The sequence below is a fragment of the Sebastes fasciatus genome, chromosome 5 (genome assembly GCF_043250625.1).
Source record: "Sebastes fasciatus isolate fSebFas1 chromosome 5, fSebFas1.pri, whole genome shotgun sequence".
NCBI lineage: Eukaryota > Metazoa > Chordata > Actinopteri > Perciformes > Sebastidae > Sebastes > Sebastes fasciatus.
In genome coordinates, this window is record NC_133799.1 from 35,242,622 (window position 1) to 35,265,996 (window position 23,375).

The 23,375-nt window shown below is 42.1% G+C and overlaps 1 protein-coding gene across 1 annotated transcript; it reads left to right on the forward strand.

Moving 5' to 3' along the window:
• The first annotated feature begins 1,454 nt into the window (after positions 1-1,454).
• On the forward strand, positions 1,455-22,731 carry pde6d (phosphodiesterase 6D, cGMP-specific, rod, delta). The gene is made up of 5 exons (XM_074636961.1): positions 1,455-1,750; positions 12,224-12,312; positions 13,137-13,262; positions 15,867-15,972; positions 20,501-22,731. Exons 1-5 carry the CDS (start codon positions 1,701-1,703, stop codon positions 20,580-20,582), a joined length of 453 nt encoding a protein of 150 aa, XP_074493062.1. The 5' UTR covers positions 1,455-1,700; the 3' UTR covers positions 20,583-22,731.
• The last annotated feature ends 644 nt before the right edge of the window (positions 22,732-23,375 follow it).

Sequence of the window (23,375 nt, forward strand, 5' to 3'; positions counted from 1 at the left end):
GAAAATCCAGGCAGAGGGCTGCAGGGTCTCTGCAGAAACAGACACTCCTAGGGGGTCATAAGTGATGATTGAGAGGGATTATTTTTGTATCAGCCTATTCATTGTTTGTAGAAAATTCCTGCATATTATATACTTTAAAATAATTACGTACACAGTCTTGTACCTTTGCCTTTTTTTCTATTTTGCTTTGTTGCTCTGAATCAAATGTTTTATGGTCACGATTCATCTCGTAGTTGGTTGGCTTGGTTCCATGCTTAAAGGTCCCATATCGTGCTCGTTTTCAGGTTCATACTTGTTTTTTTGTGTTTCTACTAGAACATGTTTACATGCTGTAATGTTAAAAAAAAACTTTATTTTCCTCATACTGTCGGCCTGAATATACCTGTACCACCCTCTGTCTGAAACGCTCCGTTTTAGCGCATTTTGACGAAATTGCGACAAAACTGCGACAGCATTGTGTTGCTAGGCAACAGGTTGGGTCCATGTGTACTTCCTGTCAGCTGATGACATTCACATACGCTGCAACCAGGAATAAACTGGGACACATTTAGAATGTTTACGTTTAAATCTGTGTAAAGGGTCTAAATATTGTATATTTGTGACATCACAAACGGACAGAAATCCTGACAGCTTGTTTCAAATGCAGAGTTTGTGAATACGGGCTGTGTGTATTTCCCTGTGGATTGAGTGTTTCAATACTTTCACAGTATTTATATAGGACTTAAGCTTGCTTTATAATAAAAAAAAACATGAAAATCTTTTTTTATAATATGGGACCTTTTTTTCCTTTCTGGAACATCAATGGAGTGAATGAATGGGAATTTCACTTCTGGAACTGGACTGAACACTGATATATGGAGAGATTGAATAGCATCTGCAACATCTGCTCATTGGATCAAGGTAGGCATATGTTCTATATGCATAAACAAACAAAACTCAATGACTGCTATTTGATAAATGTTACTAAATAAAATACTATAACATTATAATATTATTGTAGTTAATACATATATTTCAGAATACTGTGCTCATTGAGACAAAAAGCAAAATTTAATCAGTGAAATGTAATTTTTAACATGTTGTTCCTGATCGTGTTGCAACTGTCCCCATGGTTGGGATCAGTTGCAACATGACTTCTTCCATTCAAATAAATATTGTGATGTCATATATAATCATCTTTAAATTGTATGAGTAATTGGCAGCTGGATGTAAGTTTAACATATAAAAACAATAGTTGGTCTAGTCCAAATAGTCTCTAAGTAACTGAGAGAAATGCAAGAAGGTGTTTGAAGGTGTTGCACCTCCAGCCTCCTCTACGTTCTAAACGAGCGATAAGTGGTACGTAACGCAGGAGCCCTGTGTGCGCATGTGTGTGCGGCGTTGCCCCTGGTGACGCGTCTCTATCCAGCGTAGTCCCGCCCACGCTTCTCATCCTCGGCCTGTGATTGGCTTTCAGGAGCTAACCCCTCTGCCGCTGACTGGCTGGGACAGCTGTCTGTCAGTTAGCTGGATATATTTAGCTGATTGCATTATCGGATCAGATTTAACCTGCAGCCCAACAATATAGAGTTAAGAACACACAGTTGATGCTGCTTTCATGCGAGCATTAGCCGGGAGACTAGTTAGCTGACTAGTGAAGCTAACATCAACAGCAGATCCTGGATTGTCTGTGAAGCAGCGAACAACAGACGACTAAAGACATGTCTTCAGACGAAGACAGGGCCAAGGACATACTGAAGGGCTTCAAACTGTATCCTTTCTACTGGTGTTAGTTAGACCCGGAGTAACGTGCTCTCTGTGTGTCCGGTTTGTTACCAGATACCGTTACCTAGCGATAGCATGATGCTAGTAGCATGTATTACAGTAACAGTGAGGTTAGCTAGCTGAGGCTAACCTGTCAGCTCCACCTCTCACTGGAGGACCTGGAGCTACACAGCCGATGTCTTCATGTTGTGGGACTAAATGGAAATGCTCTGTTAGTTAGGAACCAGCTAGATAGTTGGCCTGCCATATAAAATGAGTTTTTTGGGGCTAATTAGCCGGCTAACTGCTAACTGCTAAGTGGTGAATACCCTAACAACGAACCGTTACGTCCTGTAGCAACGGAGACATGCGATGGAGACAATGCTCACATTGACAGAGGTGATATAAATACCCATTGTCAAACTTATAGTTACTATTTAGCTCTATAGCTGACATGTTCCTAGCGTATTATAGTATAACGGTACAGCGTGTTTGCTGTGTGACAGCTCCGTGAACGTTACATACTGTATGAGGAGATGTCAGACCCAGGTGTTGTGGTTGTTGTGGTATGGTAGTGATGCCAAACTTCATTACAAATCAGCCAAGTTTTAATGTTTCACTGCTTAACAGCCATATTTAGTGTATGTTATGTGTGTTATCCCATTTCCCCCCAGAAGTCACGTAGACTGTCTGATACTTCGGCTCATTTCCCAAGTGTTTTTGGGGATCTTGAATGTTTTTGTTTGTGTCACAGTGACAAGACTTGTGCTCTTCCTCACTGTCACAGTTGCTGTTTAGTGATGCAGTGAGTTTTCAGATCAGTCTACAGCTATATGAAAATAGTCTCTTGTTTTATGAGGACTTTCAAAACAAGAGAAATTACTTTGGAAACAAACAAGTGAGTTAATGTCAGCCCATTGGCACACCTGTATATTCTCCAACACACACATACAGACACTTTTTAATTATGTTTTTGGTATTTGCCTTGTAAAGATGTCAACAGGAAGCACAGGAATCAAACCTGCAAGTTGCGTTCACGTGTCCAGAACTCTGTCGTATTTTTTTTACTATGCTGTTAGGTGGTATGCTGATATTCTCCCACTTTACTGCTCTTTATTAATGTTGTAGCACTCATTTGACTTGTCTGGTTGTGTTTGACTTACAGTACGTTGCGTAGGGTAAGATCATCTACCGAATACCTACAGTACGTATGCACTCACGCGTTGTTGAACATGAATCTTTTCTCTGTTTCGTTAGTAATTATTAGGATGCACGTAGAGAAATGTGATGTTGCAAATTGGTAGATTTGCATTTTAAATTGCGTTCACGGTCAGATAAGAGTGATGTGACAAAACATGTCGGCTACTCCTCACAGTGTTAGTTAAGGGCTTTCCAAACACTAGCTGCCACCCTCAATAGCAGCCACTCAAGCTCTGGCTGTAAATCAGTTGAATACCAAAAAAAAAAATGGAAAAACACAACATAAAATTCCAAAGAAAAAAGTGGAGACTGAAGCTACTTATTTGGCCGAGCATCAGAATGGGGAAGAAAGGGGATTTAAGTGACTTTGAAGTGGCATGGTTGTTGGTGCCAGACGGGCTGGTTTGAGTATTTCAAAAACTGCTGATATACTGGGATTTTCACGCACAACCATCTCTAGGGTTTACAGAGAATGGTCCGAAAAAGAGAAAATATCCAGTGAGCGGCAGTTGTGTGGACAAAAATGCCTTGTTGTGATGTCAAAGGTCGGAGGAGAATGGGCAGAGTGGTTCGAGATGATAGAAAGGCAACAGTAACTCAAATAACCACTCGTTACAACCAAGGTATGCAGAATACCATCTCTGAACGCACAACACGTCCAACCTTAAAGCAGATGGGCTACAGCAGCAGAAGACCACCCGATACTAGCACCGGCCTTTTTATTAGGTACACCTTGCACCTAATAAAGTGGCTGGTGAGTGTATAGTCCATGTCCAAAATGTATGAACCATATGTGCCGACAAACATGAACACCTGCAGTAAGGTAGTATAAGCAGAACCACGTCCGCGTCCTTTTCGGACCTAAGCAGAACAGGAAGACAGGAGGATGATACATGTATGATGGTATTAAACCTTTATTCATTTACATCAGGTAATTTTTCAGTCTACCTAAGGCAGATAGACACATAAGCTTTCCTTGCTGGAAATATAATCCCACGGCAAAAAGTAGTTCTAAGAGCTTGAGGTATCATTGGCTAAGTTGCAATGTTTGCACATTTTCACGTCCCCACTGCTACTCCAAGTCCCAAGTTTGTTGAGTTTTTGTGTTTTTTTTTCTTTTCTTTTTTTTTTACTAAAGCAAACTGTATCTAGGATGTGAGGGTGTGTGGGTGGGTGGAGCCAACATGACAAATTCGATCTCTCCATATTACTGGCCGGACTGTGTCTTCATGCGACTGACCATGTAGGACCGAATTAGCCTCAGTAATACCTTCTAGAATAAGCAGCAGAGCACTGCAGCATGCTACACTTTACTTACCCACTGGTGCTCTCCTTCCAGTCAGTTAACACATGACCATACAACTTTAGTTAGTTTAGTTATTTCAATATGTATAAAACATGTCCCCCTTTTATTATATTATACCTATCCCAGTCTATACCAAAGCTCAAGGCGTGAGTTAATGTGTGTGTCTTGGTAAGGTCAGGCGTCTTGCTGCACTGTGGTAATGCCTAAATCCGTGATTTAGTGGGACAGGGATTTACTACCTCCTGTCCATGCTGCCTTATAGAGCTCAACAGTGAGGTTCCGGAAGTGAAAATCCCATCGAGGAAGCCAACGCAGAGACTAAACGGCACGTTGTTTTCTTATTTTCTTCACTAGACTGTAAAGGCAACATTGCTGCCATCATGTGTGTTATCCAAAATATTTATGAATAGAAATATAAAACTAGAAGATAACAGACCGTCTAGCGGTGAAATTCTCTCACTTGGTTGGTTAGTGTTTTTTAAGAACAGCACATAGACTAAGATGCTCACACAAGCAGTAGCACTTGTTGTAGTCAGTTATTGGTAGTCTCACATATTCATACCCATAGTCTGACTGAATTTATTGTTATTCTGAGATAGTTAAAAAAAAAAAGTTTCCTCTGTAGTTTGCCATAGACTGTATATAAGAAGTGGACGTAATCACTGTGATGGCTTCCATCGGTTTAAGGACTGCGGTTTTGAAGCCTTGAGTTCGGCATTTAGGCCGTCACCATCTTGTTTTTTTTGCCGTCGCTGTCTTGTTTTTTTGCAACCAGAAGTGACACGAGAGGGTGGAGCTTAGCACGACCGAACTCTGAATAAGACATTTTTTAGGCGACCAAAATGTAACGATTAACTTTGACGAACTGAAAACACACTGTGAAAGGGTTAAAGCTGTAAGACGAAAACACGGACAACTCCCAGACCGGACAACGCCGTGGTAGCGACCTGTCAATCACAAGGTAGCCCCGCCCTAAAGCATATCATGCTTTATGGTCTATCTGACTCTAAATGGGAACATAATTTCCTAAATGAACATCATGCTGTATTGAAGAAGACTTGAAACTAGCGATTGAGACCATAAAATCATGTTTACTATGTTTACTGAGGTAATAAATCAAGTGAGAAGTAGGCTCATTTTCTCATAGACTTCTATACAATCAGACTTCTTTTTGCAACCAGAGGAGTCGCCCCCTGCTGGCTGTTAGAAATGCAAATAGGCTGGACATGAATGTCCATAGTTAATCGCGATTAATCACAAATGAATCACACATTTCTTTTATTTGTTCAAAATGTACCGTAAAGAGAAATTTGTCAATTATTTAATCCTCTTATCAACATGGCAGTGGACAAATATGCTGCTTTATGCAAATGTATGTAGATATTTATTATTGGAAATAAATTAACAACACAAAACAATGACAAACATTGTCCAGGAACCCTCACAGGTACTGCATTTGGCATTGAAAATATGCTCAAATCATAACATGGTAAACTGCAGCCCAACAGACAACAACAGCTGTCAGTGTGTCAGTGTGCTGACTTGACTATGACTTGCCCCAAACTGCATGTGATTATCATAAAGTGGGCATGTCTGTAAAGGGGAGACTCGTGGGTACCCATAGAACCCATTTACATTCACATATCTTGCAAGCTGCGTTAATGCGTAAAAAAGAAATTAGTGGCGTTAAAAATAATTTGCGTTAACGCGTTATTATTGCGTTTACTATGACAGCCCTAAATGCGAGTTTAAGGCACTTCCACTTTGGCTTCACTTTTCAGACCCGGAGTTGTTCACTGGAGAAAATACATTTCCCCTTGAAACGTTGAATGATTTCATATCCTTGTATAATGAATACTGTGATCATTAGTCATTTTTTTTCCCATTTGATAGACTGAACAATTGAAAAATAGTCAATAGACAAATTGATAAGAAAACTTTGATTTAAAAAAAAAAAAAGCAGTTTGTTAATTCACTGTTGTTGCAGCCCAACATGAGGTACAGTAGTACTGACCACAGCCCTGTAAAGGTGGACACTGTGTGTGTTGGTGTCTGTCTGTAGTGTGGCACGGTTGGGCTCAGTTTGCTCTGTAGTTTACACGCCTCCTTTTGATCTGTGTAGCTCCATATTACAAATATTACTACAATATTAGAATGGTGAAGCTTTTGGAAAGCACAAGCATTGCCTTATAATGAATGAATGAATGGATGGCAAGAATATATCCCTGTGTGCTCATAGTGTTGCCGAGTTGTTGCCGTATGAATTGACTGGAGTGAAATGGTGCATCTGTTCAGTAGCGGTGCGTCGTAGAGGTCGGGGTTAGGAAGCCGCCTGTACTTTGAACAATTAAAGCGTCTTTAAAAATAAATGCAGACTAAACAGTGACAGCAGCTTTTCACTGGGGGCTCATTAGCTTGTGTGTGTTCTGACTGATTTGTGCATGCACCCTGGTGGTTTACACACGCACACGCGCCGCGTGCAGCATTCCCTGAGGACGCGGTGGTTCAACCTCATACGATGTTGTTGGAGCTTAAATCAATTGCTGTACAAGAGTGTCTTTAGTTTAGTTTGTGAGGAAGTGATTTGAGAGAGAATGAAGGGAACACATCATCTGATGTGAACAGTAAAATGTGGCTGATGGTTGCCCACTTCTTCCGTTGGCGTCACCGTCAGGCCGCTGTCATTATGACAACCTGCTGAAAACGATGCACACGTTCTCTTTTGTTTACAGGGACACGTTTAGAAATGAGATGTGGTGAAAGAGCGAGAAAGGCATCGCAGTGTGGTCTGGATTATTTTTGGAAGGTATGGAGGATGATGAGTTTGATGTAGGAGATTTAGTTAGACTTGAGAGGATTAGAGAAACCATTCAACTCAGCACACTTTACTAGAAAGCCAGAGGAAGAGGTGGGGGATGGTGGAGGCGGCACGGCTCTAATAGACCTTTAGACGGCGGATAGGGCTGGGTATCATTTAAAAAGATGACAATGCCAGTACCCTTAAAGTGATAACGATGCCAATAGAGTGCTTCATTCTATACCCATCATGTGAATGTGCTGTGTGTGTGTGTGTGTGTGTGTGTGTGTGTGTCCCACTGGCTTAAAGTTATTTTTATAAAACGGTCGCTATATCGTGACAGTAGTACATGAAACAGGTAACCTGAAAACAATCATGTGCCTCTGTGTCCTCCGTTGCTCCTAACGGCATCTGCAAGATTTTCACAGACCGGAGGAAAACAAGCAGTAAGAGCTGAGCCCAATGATGCCAAAAATATACTGCCTACTGCCACGTTACGTGTTGGCTCTCTATCAGCACTTGTTGCCGTTGTTAACGCTGTAAGCACCGTTAGCTGCAATTCCGGCCGTATGGGTTGCAGCTGCTGCCGACTGAGCCGATCACACGTCGCAATAAATCGAAGAACGCTTGTGGTGATTGGCTGCGAGCAAAACAGTCATCTTTTCCTAGATCTGGGCACAAAAAGGACCGATTGCAGTCATTGTTTGGCTGGAGAAATTTCGATACTACATGGCACTGGGTTGTTTCGGTTGATATCTTAAAGGTGTTATTGAGTAGCGATACCCAGCCCTAAAGGCGGTTACAGCTGATATCCATCACGGAAGCGTAGCACCCACCAGCCGGTTCCCCCTCACACTGTCAGCTCTGTTAGCACTGTTGTCGTTATTTTAACTGTTAGCACTGTTAGCACTGTTAGCACCAGCCGTCGCCATATTGAGAGCCGTGCGGAGGCAATAGAAATGCTCCCAATCTTGTATTTAGCACCTTATATAAAGTAAATCAAATATAAAATACTTAAAAAGCACAAAATTATGTTTAAACTTCCTTTTTTTTGATGGTTTATTCTTAAGCCCATATATGATCAGTCCACCCTGGCTGTTTCAGATTATTGGTATTATTATTATTATAATTTATGCCTGTCCCACTCTGAAGGCTATCTGCAGACATTTTAAGAAGACATTTCTAAGACCTGAAAAAATTAAAGGTCCTAATTGTTTGAGATAATCCAAACATGCATAAAAGACATTTTTAGAGACATGTATTGACGTAAGATGGCATTTTCTTTCTGTCGACATTGATGCAGATGGAAAGTCTTGCAGAGAGTAAGACAAATAAATCAAAGTAAAATAAACAAATCTAATTATTGTATATTATATGACATGCAGGTGAAGATGCTGGCCATCATTACAGTGGAACAAACCTTTCTTACACATACATATCCTGTGTCTTCGTCCTGACCAACTAGATTTTATGACAAGCTGTCAAGTAAGTGAGTTTGGGAAGAGTCCCTGAATGCAACAGAGAACCCTTCAAGTTACTGTGTGTGAGCTTTAGGAGCTGTCTGTTTGGAGGCAGTTAGGATGGAGGGCTTCACAGATGGTGTGGAGTCAAGTGTGTGTGTGACACTAAGTAGTATCTGAGTGTGACAGAGTGGAGAATCTTCTAGAACAGAGGGCTGTGGGACGGCGGTTCTTTACTGGTGTCCATCAGTCTGATTTCAAAAGATAAAACTGAAACAAACCAGCAACACACTGACCGACCTAGAGTCCCAGGCTGAACACAGCCTGATCATAAGCACAGCGCTGCACAGTGCACAGGCCCTGACATCGTCTCCATGGCCAGGCCCAAAGCCAATGTTTGAATGTCTAAATGCATGTAGCATATTAGTGAGGAGAAACCATGACAACAATATTAAGAGGGAAAAATGAAAATGAATGGACTTGGCATCACACAGGATAAAGTCTCTTTCCCACTCCTGCAGCAGCATCTCTGCTCAGTATAAAGTACATTACACGCCTCAGGGGAAATCACAAGTGACTTAAATGCTCCTTAAATTCTGTATAATTTGGACGTTTTCACAGTCAAGGCGGTGTGTGTGCATTGATAGATCAGTAGCAGTCATCTGATCATAGAAATGGAAGAGGAGTAGAACAGACATTCCCGTTCAAATCATAAACTGTATAGATGGATGACGCGTCCCCTCTTCCTCACACTGTACAGAAGTGAAACCAAAATATCCCGGATACGGGGAGCTGCCATCTTGTGCTTTTTGACGTCATTTGGAGCCAGAGTCTGTGATCCGGTGGTGGAGCAGCGGCATCGAGGTGCCGTCCACACACACACCCACCCATATGTATATACGCTCTATAGTTCAGATCAACATAGCAGAATGGTCCGAACGGTGGCCATTTTTAAGGTGTACGGTTGCCATTGCGACCGACCGATTTATGGCAAGTCGCAGACTCACTGAGGTGAGGTTTTGCATTAACAGCTAAAACGAGCAGTGGAGTAGTAACGTTAGGAAGCATAGAGAGCCAGAGGAAGGGAGTACAATGTAGGCTAACCGCTTAATGTTTCATCCACACACTCGTGTCACAGCGTAAGAAAGCACATCGCTATCGCCAGACGAGGGACTACTTTGTTCGGCTTATTTTCCGTAAGCAGCGTAGTATTAAAGCATGGTGGAATTAACAAGCTAGCTAGCTAACTAACTAATGGACGGCTGGCTAGTTAGTTTGCTTGCTACTTCCACCATGCTTTAATGCTACACCGGTTACAGAAAATGAGCTGAACAGCAGGCTGGTGGCCGGCGGGTCTAACGGTCCCTCCGCCTCACTCTCTGCCGCTCCGGAGAAGGACAAGCTACCTAGCAAACTAGCCAGCCGTCCGTCTCTAGAGCTGCGTCCGCCGTTTTCCCCGGAGAGCTGAGACCACACGTTATGGCTCACTGACATGTGTTGTCACCATAACAACTAACAACAATCACCATTTTCTGATTTACTGGTCAAATGACCAGTTCAATGTCCTGTTCTATTTCTATGCATTTGATGCATGCTTATGCATCGGTGCCCCCGCAGACTGTTGAAGTGATTGTAGAGACGCAGCATGAGAAGCGGTAAAGTACAGTGGAACCACTGACCGGGTCCTTCCCGGCTCTGTGATTGACGGCTGTATTGTGTTTATAGTGAATGTGGAGGTCAGGAACAGCTGACCAGCTGACAGACTGATGGGACAGCTAGCAGCCAACAATGTCCACACAAAGCTCTCTCTCTCTCTCTCTCTCTCTCTCTCTCTCTCTCTCTCACCTCCACACAGTTGCCTTTTGTCATTATGTTGTCATTTTTGGTAGTTCTTATCACGCTGATTCATGCTCAAGTGCTCATTTTTTTCTGGTAAGTTTGGTTCTAATTAGTTATTTGATGCTATAAAAAAGGGGTTTGAGACGTCATGATTGAAGTAGTAGCTGTGTGTTCATCTCATTGTCATCATCAGAAATGTAGTTATGGAGGTATTATGGTTAGTTGTTGTGTCTTACTACTTACTTACGCGGATCCAAATGACATTAAGGGTTCAATTGATAACATTCAGCCACTAGATGTCGCTTTCTCCCTCCCGTTTCATTGCATTTACTTCACAACAAGTCGTTGCCAGGCACTTACCGTCAATCTCAGCCATTTATTCTTTATTTTCCACACTATCTGACGACACAGAGACACCACGTGATACCAACGTTGTTATATTATTGGCTGACAAGCCTTGTTAGAAATGGAAACCGAATGATATATTCCACAGGAACAAAATCATTCATTTTGGACCCGCCAACATTTTTTAAATGACTAATTCACGATCATAATAATGCTTTTTAAGAAAAGCCATACTTTTATCCGGCATCTTTCTAAAAGCTCTGTGGATATATTATTATTTTATTTAATTTTTTTAAATATTTGTCTACATGAAAATGTTATCAATAACCTTTTAAAAGCGCTAGATGGCAGCTCCCGTATCTGGGATATTTTGGCTTTACGTTTGTACAGTTGGTGGAAGTGGAGATGCGTCGTCCATCTATACAGTCTATGGCGTAAACACGATATACATTTTTGAAGTGATACACCAACACCTCATATCACCCACGTTAAAAAGTAACTGTCCTTCTGAACTTAATGACTGGTTGCGGCACCTTTTAGCAACCAAAGGCGTCTGATAACTGGAGATCAGTTACACACATCGTTGTGGAGGAAGTTTGTTCCACTCTTTTTTTCCAGAATTGCTTTAATTCAGCTACATCGGAGTGCTCATTTAAGGTCAGGCCACAGCATCTTTGGCAGGCAGTTGTGCCGTTGTTATTACGGGCAGCATGTTGTGACTGAACTTGATCTCTATCCTTTCCCGGTTAACCTGAGCAGAGGTGTGTACGTCTTCCATCTGAACCACTGATCTGATTTAATACTCCACTACAGTTCCCAGGTCCCATGCTTCCCTCAGACAGCGCTAGCCTATCTTCACTACACATTCTGTTTTGTTTGAAGGTCCATATCTGAATAGAATCATTTTTATAGGAGAAATAAAAGCAACTTTCCAGATTGGAATCTTTTCAAAGATTGTTCAGACTGCGGTAAAAGGTTTTAAAGTATATAGTATATAAGTCTAATGCAGTGAGGGCCAAAGAGCAAATGTACTACGGAGTATTAGGGCCACATTGAGGGAAAGAAATCAGAGATTTCCAGAATAAAGTCATAACTTAACGAGAAAAATAACTCGTAATATTACAAGAATTAAGTCATAACTTAACGAGAAAAAAATAAAATAACACGTAAAATTACTACTTTATAATATGACTTTATCCTCATAATTTTACGACTTTTTTCTTGTAAACCCTTGACTTTATTATCGTAATATTACAACTTTTTTTCTCGTAAACCTATGAATTTATTCTCATAATATTATGACTTTATTCTCGAAATCTCAGATGTATTTATTTTTCCTCGATGTGGCCCTAATAATCCGTCGTACCATAGACCTACAACAATGATAAATAAAAATTAAAATGTAAACAAAAAACAGTTATTCATTTCCATTTTAAAAGCCACTGGAGAGGAGCTAAAGAGCTGCAGGTTTCTGACCCCTGCTTTAGTCTGTTCTTCAGTTTGGTTGTTGCCACTTTAACTTTTTCCTGACAGAAACTGGATGAATCTTCGAGATGCAGAGACGGGCAAAGTGCTGTGGCAGGGAACCGAGGACCTCTCTGTACCAGGAGTAGAACATGAAGGTACATTAGACGGTATATATGTATCATAACACAACATGGGCTATTTTGGGGCTATTTTTTGTAGGGCTGGTTGTCTTGATTGGTGGCGTTCTCCAGTGCCTTTGGCCGGCCTGTGGGTGATAAGCGAGCTACGATTTCTCTTTGAATCATCTCCTTTAATCATCACCAAATGTACACCCATCTAAAACAACCAACAAATAATATTGTGAAATGATTCTAATTTCAGAATACTGTACACTACAGCTTTATAAGCAACAGGATTTAGTACGAAGCAAAATAACCCCAAAATGTACAATAATTAACATTACACTTTAAATCTTTGTTTACACATGCAACAAGTCATCAGACAGGTTTCATGTTTTAGAGTCTTCGTCAGGTGTTATTATTACCCAAACCCTATTCGTTTGAACTTAAACCGGTTTTGTAAGATTTAAAGGACAGAAAGACAGAAAGGATTCACAGAGGACAATATGATGGACCGAGGATATATTGAGGTCCTGCATACAGTTTTACATGCATTTACAGTTGACTTTTTGAGTGCATGCACATCCTTTTGGTTTAGATAAACTGGATATGACTGTCAAACTCTTTGTGTGCATCAAACGTTGATGTGGTGAAGGAGAATACCAGTTTAGTATCATTAGTGAAATTGTGCAAATGATTTGACATAACAGAATGTATTATGGGAAGTTACCAGTGCCACACACTTGTCTTACTCTTATATAACAGAAGCCTACAAAGCTCAAAGGGGTCAAAGGTCACCTACAAACCTCTGCTACCCATACAGTAGCTCTCGGTTAATTCCAGCTTTGCTGTCTCCGCAGCTCGCGTCCCGAAGAAGATCCTGAAGTGTAAAGCGGTGTCCAGGGAACTGAACTTTTCCTCCTCGGAGAAACTGGAGAAGTTCAGGCTGGAGCAGAAAGTTTTCTTCAAAGGACAGTGTCTAGAAGGTAATCTGAACTGCTTAAAGGGACGAGAACCTGAAGGCCAGTCAGTCACAGGAACCCCGTGGATCCCGATGGTTTCACACTATTCCGCTGATCTCGTCCGTCTCCACCTGGGGCTGTGGCCGATTAGTCTTTGTTGCTTATTAGGAAGGTTCCTCACTGAGTGAAATGACCCGGAAGTACCTCAGTAGCAGCCATGATGAGAGCTGTTTGAATCCTCTAAATGCTGAGGAAAGGTGCTCCAATGCTTCCTTTATTATCTCCTTTAGCATAGGATACACTGGACCATCCTTTAGCAAAGGAAAAGAGAGAATGCCATCCCACAATTCCTTGCGGCCGCAACTTTTAAAGCGACGCACCGTTCGGCCGTTCATGATAACAAACGATATGCTTATCTTGCATATTATCTTCATACAGTCATATACTAACGGGATTCATGTTGATAAATATGAGTGGACAGTGGCAAGCATTTGTTTCACTTTGTATTTAATTATTTATTATTTCAAACATGTAACAAATACCTATACTGTGTATATATATATATATATAATTTATGTATATATACTATAATAACCCTAAACATATAGCAACCTGTCCATAAAGAAATATTACAAGTTCAAAAAGGAGCAGAAAGAAGTACAGCCTACTCATATGGTCCTACCCCTTCTCTATAACGCAAACAATTAAATCTATAGTTATCTTGTATTCCTTTTATCATTTCAATTCCAACCTATATAAAAGACGTAATTTTTTTAACTTTTAAACCGCAACCTTTGTAGCTTAGGAAGGTTCCTAACTGAGTGAAATGACCCGGACGTATCTGAGTGGCAGCCATGATGAGAGCTGGCCTGCAGTCGAATAGTAAAAAAACAAAAAAAGAAAGGGTTGTGGTCGACGTCTTTTCCTAACCACTTCTCCTTGACCTCGATGGTAAACGTCATGAGGTCAAGGAAAGATGAGAAGGAGTATTCAGAAGGACTTAGGAAAAGACAACCGTGGCGTTGGGAGAACCCGACTGCTCTTTCACTAGACTCCATCATTATGATGCGACGGCAGTGGATGTTAGTGACGTGTGTCACTTTAAATGTTGCTGCCGCAAGGAACTGTGGGACAGCGTTATCTCCTTTCCTTTCATAAAGGACGGTCCAGTATTTCCTATGCTAAAGGAGAAAAGTACGAGCAGGGGAGGCATCTGATTGGTTCTTTCCAAGCGGACTGCGAGGCAATGATCGGTAGACGTTTTTACAGGATTACAGCAGCTACAGATGACAGCTCTTTTCTGGTCCTTTTTTTTTTAGAGTGGGGGTGTAAAGACCATTTCAACCAATATAACAAATAGTGTAGCCTGGAGAACATTGTCAACCCTGCCTTTAATTAACCTGCATGTCTTTGAACTGTGGGAGGAACCCGGAGAACCCAGAGAAAACCCACGCTAACACTGGGAGAACATGTAAACTCCACACAGAAGGACCCCAAGCCGGATTGGAACCTGTGACCCTCTTTGGGTTTGAATCCAGCCAGTCAGATTTAAATCAAGATTAAAAAGATAAAGAGACTCGACTGATGAGAAATTGATAAATAAGTCTTGTATGAGCCTTTGGGGCAGGAGATTGCAACCTGCGCCTCCGGAGCCACATGCGGCTCTTTAGCTTCTCTCCATTGGCTCCCTGTGGATTTATAAAAATAGAAATGAATAACTGTTTTTTGTTTACATTTTAATTTTTATTCATCATTGTTGTAGGTCTATGGTACGACAATACAACGTAGTATTAGGGCCACATTGAGGGAAAAAAAAAAAATCTGAGATTTCGAAAATAAAGTCGTAATATCTTATTTTCTTTTTATCTCGTAAAGTTATGACTTTATTATCGTAATATTACGACTTTTTTTCTCGTAAAGTTATAACTTTATTCTCGTAATATTACAACTTTTTATTCTCGTAAAGTTATGACTTTATTCTGGAAATCTCAGATGTTTTTTCCCTCAATGTGGCCCTAATACTCCGTAGTACATTTTCACTTTGGCCTTCACTGCATTAGACTTATATACTATATACTTAGACTATAAACTGTGTTACCTTCATCACAATGCTCAAATGTTTTGTGGCTCCAGACAGATTTATTTATTTTGTTTTTGCCTAAAATGGCTCTTTTGATAATAAAGTTTGCTGACCCCTGCTCTGGGGTCTGGAGATGTTTAAAGATTTACCAGCCCTGTAAGCAAACGGCAAGCTTGGCTCCCTAACATGTGTCATAAGATACAGCAGTTGCTTTATAACATCCCTCACCATTACAGCATCGTCTCCAATCCGTCCAACAGACGGCTCCGTTAGCTGTTGTCACTTCCCTGTTACTGTGTGTTAGCGGTGCTGTCCCCCGGGGGCCCTGCTGTACAGAGGTGAGGTTATACAGAGCCCCAGGGGACAACACACTATCCACTCCAACATAACATGTTTATGTTGCTGCTCTCCAAGTCAGTGACAATGGCTGTAGGCTATTATTATGGTCCACTAACATAGTGTATTAACAGGATTCCTAGAAATGATATTGTATGTTAGTGAAGGCAGCGCTGAACTCTCTGTGTGTGTCTGTGTCTCTCTCTGTCCAGAGTGGTTCTTTGAGTTCGGCTTTGTTATCCCCAACTCCACCAACACATGGCAGTCTCTGATAGAAGCAGCTCCAGAGTCCCAGATGATGCCGGCCAATGTTTTAACGTGAGTCTCCACTTTCATCATCTTTATCTTGACACATGTTGCGGTAGATCTCATTTCTCACATCTACTATTTGACCCTTTAGTAGAGCTACGAGGTATCAAACCAACACACAGTGATGCAAAACAAGTGTACATGTGACCTCCTGGTCCGTGTTAACGTCATACACCAGTTTGCTGCGTTGTATTTAGATTTATAATGATCTGACATTATGATCATTTATTGTGTCAATATTTGGAGGATTTGGCTTACAAATGAGCAGGGGGACGTTTTAAAGAACGATTATTACAATGTGGGTCTCATGTTCATAGTTTAGTCCATCATTTTTATAAGTTCTGATGAGATTGTAGACATCGAGTTAATAGCTGAGATCTGGGAACACGGCAACATCACCACAGAGAAGTCTGAAACCCCTCAGGTTAGAGAAGAGGAAACCAAACATCACAGCATACTGACCCACTTCCTGCTTCAGCTTTGACCTTTCTGTTCTTGCCGTAGTGTTGTGCACCCATGTACTGTGTTAATGTGCAACAGCTCATAAACTGAAAGTGGTTTCCTGCCCGATCGTCTGCCTACTCGAGTTCCTCCCGTCAGATTTTATTCAAAGGTGCAGTGTGTAGGATCTGGCGGCGTCTAGCGGTGAGGTTGCAGATAGTAACCAACCAAAGCCTCTCCCTTGTGCCGAGCGCGTCGGAGAACTACGGCGGCCGACGCGAAAATATGATTACGCAAATGTCCCTCTCTAGAGTCAGTGTTGGGTTTGTCCGTTCTGGGCTACTGTAGAAACATGGCGGTCGGCTCTGTGAAGAGGACCCGCTCCTTATGTGCCAAAAATGCATATATCGCTAAGAAGTGAAAGCCAATCGTTCGTTCCATTGCAACATCAGGGCCCAGCAGCAGAGCTACGCCTCTGCCATTTTGGACTGACAACGCCAGTTAAACGTCTGCCTACAAAGTGCCGTAACAAAGTAAAACTAAATGATTTCTGTTCTATTGTCATAATTTCAATGTCTCTACTGACATGGCCTGTGTTCCATTTTAAAAATGCATAAAATTATCACTATTTATGTACTTATTTATTTATTAGACTTTTTTGCTTCCCAGAGGAGCGTAAAGTAAGCGATGGACATCAATGGAAGTTAGAAAAATCCAGCACACACATTTTGAGATCAATCTCAAACTTTTTCATGTCAAGGATCCAACATGGAGTCCAATAGACCACAGACCATGGATGTAGAAGAGGGTCCAACAGACCACAGACCATGAATGTAGAAGAGGGTCCAATAGACCACAAACCATGGATGTAGAAGAGGGTCCAACAGACCATGGATGTAGAAGAGGGTCCAATAGACCACAGACCATTGATGTAGAAGAGGGTCCAACAGACCACAGACCATGGATGTAGAAGAGGGTCCAATAGACCACAAACCATGGATGTAGAAGAGGGTCCAACAGACCACAGACCATGGATGTAGAAGAGTGTCCAACAGACCAGACCATGGATGTAGAAGAGGGTCCAACAGACCATTGATGTAGAAGAGGGTCCAACAGACCACAGACCATGGATGTAGAAGAGGGTCCAGTAGACCACAGACCGTGGATGTAGGAGAGGGTCCAATAGACCACAGACCGTGAATGTAGAAGAGGGTCCAATAGACCACAGACCATGAATGTAGAAGAGGGTCCAGTAGACAACAGACCATGGATGTAGAAGAGGGTCCAATAGACGACAGACCATGGATGTAGAAGAGGGTCCAGTAGACCACAAACCATGGATGTAGAAGAAGGTCCAATAGACCACAAACTATGGATGTAGAAGAGGGTCCAACAGACCACAGACCATGGATGTAGAAGAGGGTCCAATAGACCACAAACCATGGATGTAGAAGAGGGTCCAACAGACCATGGATGTAGAAGAGGGTCCAATAGACCACAGACCATTGATGTAGAAGAGGGTCCAACAGACCACAAACCATTGATGTAGAAGAGGGTCCAACAGACCACAGACCATGGATGTAGAAGAGGGTCCAACAGACCACAGACCATGGATGTAGAAGAGGGTCCAACAGACCACAGACCATTGATGTAGAAGAGGGTCCAACAGACCACAGACCATTGATGTAGAAGAGGGTCCAACAGACCACAGACCATGGATGTAGAAGAGGGTCCAATAGACCACAGACCATTGATGTAGAAGAGGGTCCAACAGACCACAGACCATGGATGTAGAAGAGGGTCCAATAGACCACAGACCATGGATGTAGAAGAGGGTCCAATAGACCACAGACCATTGATGTAGTAGAGGGTCCAATAGACCACAGACCGTGGATGTAGGAGAGGGTCCAATAGACCACAGACCATGAATGTAGAAGAGGGTCCAGTAGACAACAGACCATGGATGTAGAAGAGGGTCCAATAGACGACAGACCATGGATGTAGAAGAGGGTCCAATAGACCACAGACCATGGATGTAGAAGAGGGTCCAATAGACCACAGACCATGGATGTAGAAGAGGGTCCAATAGACCACAGACCATTGATGTAGTAGAGGGTCCAATAGACCACAGACCATGAATGTAGAAGAGGGTCCAGTAGACAACAGACCATGGATGTAGAAGAGGGTCCAATAGACGACAGACCATGGATGTAGAAGAGGGTCCAGTAGACCACAAACCATGGATGTAGAAGAAGGTCCAATAGACCACAAACTATGGATGTAGAAGAGGGTCCAATAGACCACAGACCATGGATGTAGAAGAGGGTCCAATAGACCACAGACCATGGATGAAGAAGAAGGTCCAATAGACCACAAACTATGGATGTAGAAGAGGGTCCAATAGACCACAGACCATGGATGTAGAAGAGGTTGTGTCCTGGTCTTTTGCCCTCCGTGTTAGTAAATAGCCTACAACTCCATTAAATTATGTTGATGTCATGCTACTAGCACTACTAGCTACTGGCCGATAGCCGGTTGTTATTATAAGATAATAAAAGTGATGAATTACAGCCAATATATCCATTATTACAGACGCGTACAGCGAGCAGGAAGCTGGCAGAACCAGATGTGTCATATGAGCGTGCAGGGCGGTGCAGTCTCGTTGGTCTGATGAGCGTTCATTAAGACGAGGAAAATAACTCTGGATTCAGCTGTTAGTGAACTTTACAACTTTTAGGATATAATGATTTAAATGAAGGATATTAGCATTTCTACTGGGATATTTATTTACCTAAAAAATAATGATCCTCTGATTTACAGACGTCTCTTTATACGACCTCTTTGCATCTATACTCTCTGCTATGTAGATATAAACCATGGATGTTTAAAGAGAACTGGATACAGCGTTGGAGGCTCCAGTTCATTCCTATGAGAGTTGCTCAGTGGAGCATGAAGCAAAAAAAAGCTCAACTTACCGAGTATAAAAGTTCCCGGATCTTCTGGCGATCTTCCGCATCCATTGGGCCCATAGAGCAGACGCTGTAGCGTTTCCTTTAACCCTGCCTCCTAGCCCTCGCTCCAGCCTCGGTCTGGGTCTTATTCACATGAACGGAGGAAGGGAAATAACTCTGGATTCAGCTATTAGTGCATTTTACAACTTTTAGGACCTAATGATTTAAATAAGGACTAGTAAAGTGTTCATACTGGGGAGTTGATTCATCTAAAAAAAAATTATATGCTGAGTTACAGACGTCTCTTTCCCAATGTAAGTCTATGGGGAAAAGTCCTTTTTGGGCCCAATGGCATCACGTGACGGACACGGACGTTGTAGTACCGTCGTTTGGCCACTACGAAAATTTTGCTTCAAATCCCGGCGCTCTTCCTGGGGGGGCTTGATATAAACCGCTCATTCTAAAGTAACGAAAACACAACGATTCTTATTTTCAGGTGATTATACACTAAAGAAAACATATTAATCTTATATTCCATCTCTGCCAATAGATCCCCCTAAATGCTACACACTGTCCCTTTAAGGTACATCACCAGACCTCTTTATTGTCTTGATGAGGAGCCTATAGTGCAGGGGTCAGCAACCTTTACTATCAAAGGAGCCATTTTAGGCAACAACAAAAAAAAAAAACTTGTCTGGAGCCACAAAACATTTAATCATTGTGATGAAGGTAACACAGTTTATAGTCTACGTATATAGTATATAAGTCTAATGCAGTGAGGGCCAAAGAGCAAATGTACTACGGAATATTAGGGCCACAATGAGGGGGGAAAAAATCAGAGATTTCCAGAATAAAGTCATATTACGAGAATAAAGTTGAAACTTTATGAGAAAAAAGAAAATAACACGTAGAATTACTACTTTATAATATTATGACTTTATTCTCATAATATTCCGACTTTATTCTCGAAATCTCAGATTTATTAATTTGTTTCGACAGCATTAAGATCCACGTTGTAATCAGCTGAAATGTTCCGTTAACTTGATTCTTGCAGTCACAACAGTGCACGTTCATGGATTCGTGCTGATGTTATATAGTGTGCACATGCCTCAGCTAATGTTGCTATGTGTGTCTTTGTCTTCCAGTGGTAATGTGATCATAGAGACCAAGTTCTACGACGACGACCTCCACGTCAGTACCTCCAGGGTACGGCTTTTCTACGTCTGACCTCTGACCCCCAACCCCTCACCCCCCCCCCCCACCCCCTGACTCTACCTTCCAAAATGCTGGTGTCCTGCCAAGGTCTATAAATTACCAAGGTTAGCTACAATTCGCAGCAGTAAACGTCTCGTCGCTGACTTGGGATCAGCCCGTTTGGATGAAACCCAGCAGCAGGTCCCAGAGTCAGCGAAGTGAGCTTTGTGTTTGGTTGTTCTCTTGTTTTGTGTCGACCTGAAAGCGTCCTCTAGACCTTGGGAGGAGAGGAGAGGAGAGAGGAGGAGAGAGCGCTCTGCTTGTTTCCTCTGTTCCAAGATCATCTCTCCCTCTCTGCATCACCCCCCCCCCCCCCCTCCTCCAGACTGTTCCACTGTAAATACACTACCACTGATATCTCCAGTCATCCAGGGGAGCCTGAAATGACACGGTTTGTGCTTTTTTAAAAAAAGAAAAATTCTGCCCTCTCTCACTCCAAGGTTGCGTTTACTCAGGAACAGAACATCAGACTCGTAACCTGTCTGATGTGATCTTCTCCTTTCTGTTTTGGAAACACTGCTCTCTCCCCGTGTGTCGCCGGTGTCGAGGAAAGGAGCTCTCTCCTGAGCTGCGTTCAAGAGGTCCTCATCATGAAACACTAGATAACATTTCCTCCAGCTGTGTCCCACTCCAGAGGCTTCCTCCTGTGAAGTTGTCCTGACAGAGTATATATCATCGTGGGTAAATGAGGCTCCGAAGTCCAAGTGAAATGCAGCCTCTTTTGTATACATTTGAAGAAAATGACGGGTATATTGTTCGTAGTCCTCAATCATACTTGCCAACCCTCCCGATTTTCCCGGGAGACTCCTGTTTTTCATCGCCCACTCCCGGTTTCCTCCCGGGGTCACAATTCTCCTGTATTTCTCCCGATTTATGACAAATGTTCACACCTTTTTTTTTTTTCCTTTTCATTATCTCAACATGTTCCTGGCTCTGTACAGCGTATACTGTATATACTATACTATAAAAGCCCTACCGAGAGTAGAGCAACACCAAATGTCATTTTCCCGGTGGAAGAGATGCCTGTGACCAGGGAATGAAATCAGCACCTGCGACCTGCCAAATACAGGATAAATGTTGGCTGTGGCAGGTTACCTGCCACCATGGCAGACAGATTTTTCCTTGTATTAAGAAATTAAAAAAGCAATTCTAAGCCTAAATTAAATATATGGTAACACTTCATTTTACAGGTCAGCAGATTTCATGGTAATAAGGTGATAATTAGCAAGTAACTTGTTTGAAATTTCTTTCGAATTACTGTCAAATTACCTCCAATATTGACCTATAAATTTATTGAAAAGGACTTTGTTATAAACATGATTTAATAATTATATTCCACTATTTCTCAATAGCTGGTAATTTATTTAATATGAAATCCTCCCTATTTTTGAGGTCTCAAGGTTGGCAAGTATGTCCTCGATATTCTAAAATCTTTTTGCACTGGTCAGTTCTGTCTATTATCAGAGAAATGGAAGTCATACAGATTAATTTCTGAAATGTCCACTTGTACGAGCTGACGAGGACAGCCTGAATGCATCGTTACCGCTGGTCTCTGTGAGGTCAAGTGTTGGATCTTGTGATGTAGCTTTTAGTCCTCTGAAGGACACACCCACGCAGGCAGCCTCTGAAGTGGGACACGGCTTCTACCGACCAAACCTTTCCTGTTTCCTGACCACATGACCCGGCATTAGAACAGCGGTTTCTCAGCGTGACGTGACGGAGGACCAAGCACCTGTTTTTTTAATTCCCGTCCATCACGAGAGCCGCTGCTTTATCTGGATCGCTTCTCGCCTGTTTTTATTTGGAATGAAAAGCTGCACACTGTTTGTCACGATGACACGTGTTTGAGGGACGTTCATCAGCACACAGGAGGGGTTTTATTATCACATCCACTTACATGCTAAATCATCATCAGGTTGTGGACCGAGATCTGCGTCATTTATTCTCCGTAGTTCAGATGTTAACGGCTGCTTAACTCGGCTCTTCTGTACATTCTGGCTTCCCATCCAGTTCACTGTGTTTGTTTTTTTTCTTAGCTGCTAACTGAGCTGTGTAAAATAGACTTGTGTTTTAATATGACAGGAGTTGTGGATTAAAGTCATCCAATGTTGTAATAACATGATGTGTGTGTGTGTGTGGTCTTTATTGTGTTGCTTTCAGAAAATGCATGTGTGAGTTGATCACGTTTGACCCCTTAAACAGAGACGGACACAAATAGCTGCTTTCTTATCACACGAGGGGGCTGTTGCTCAGTATGAAATGAATTCACCTAAACTGCCGTCTGCAGGAAGTTAAACCTAGTGGAACTGCAGTTGCACCGTTTACAGGGTTCCCGCGGGGTCTTAAAAAGCCTTATAGGGACTGTTTGTAAGAATCAGAAATTGCTTGTTAACAGCAGCACCTGTGTCCGTTAAGTCAACGAAAGTCAGCGTCCTGTTGCTCGCGCTTGTGCTCGCTCTACATAGGCATGAACGAGCGTCGGTGAAAACAGTGACGCTTAAAAATTCATTAACGTTACTTTCATTTAATAAAATAAATGCATTATCTTGCTTTTAAACGTTTCGTTTTTTGAGCACACCGTAACAAAACTATAAAACGGAACCAAAAGGTAACACCACTTTAGGAGCAACGGAAGTCAGACGGCAGCTGGCGGGACCACGGTTCAACATTCTACTACGGTGGCCTTCAGGTAACGTAAAAACGCAAAAAGCTCTCCAGAGCCAGAGTTGGGTTTGTCCGTTCTGGGCTACTGTAGAAACATGGCGG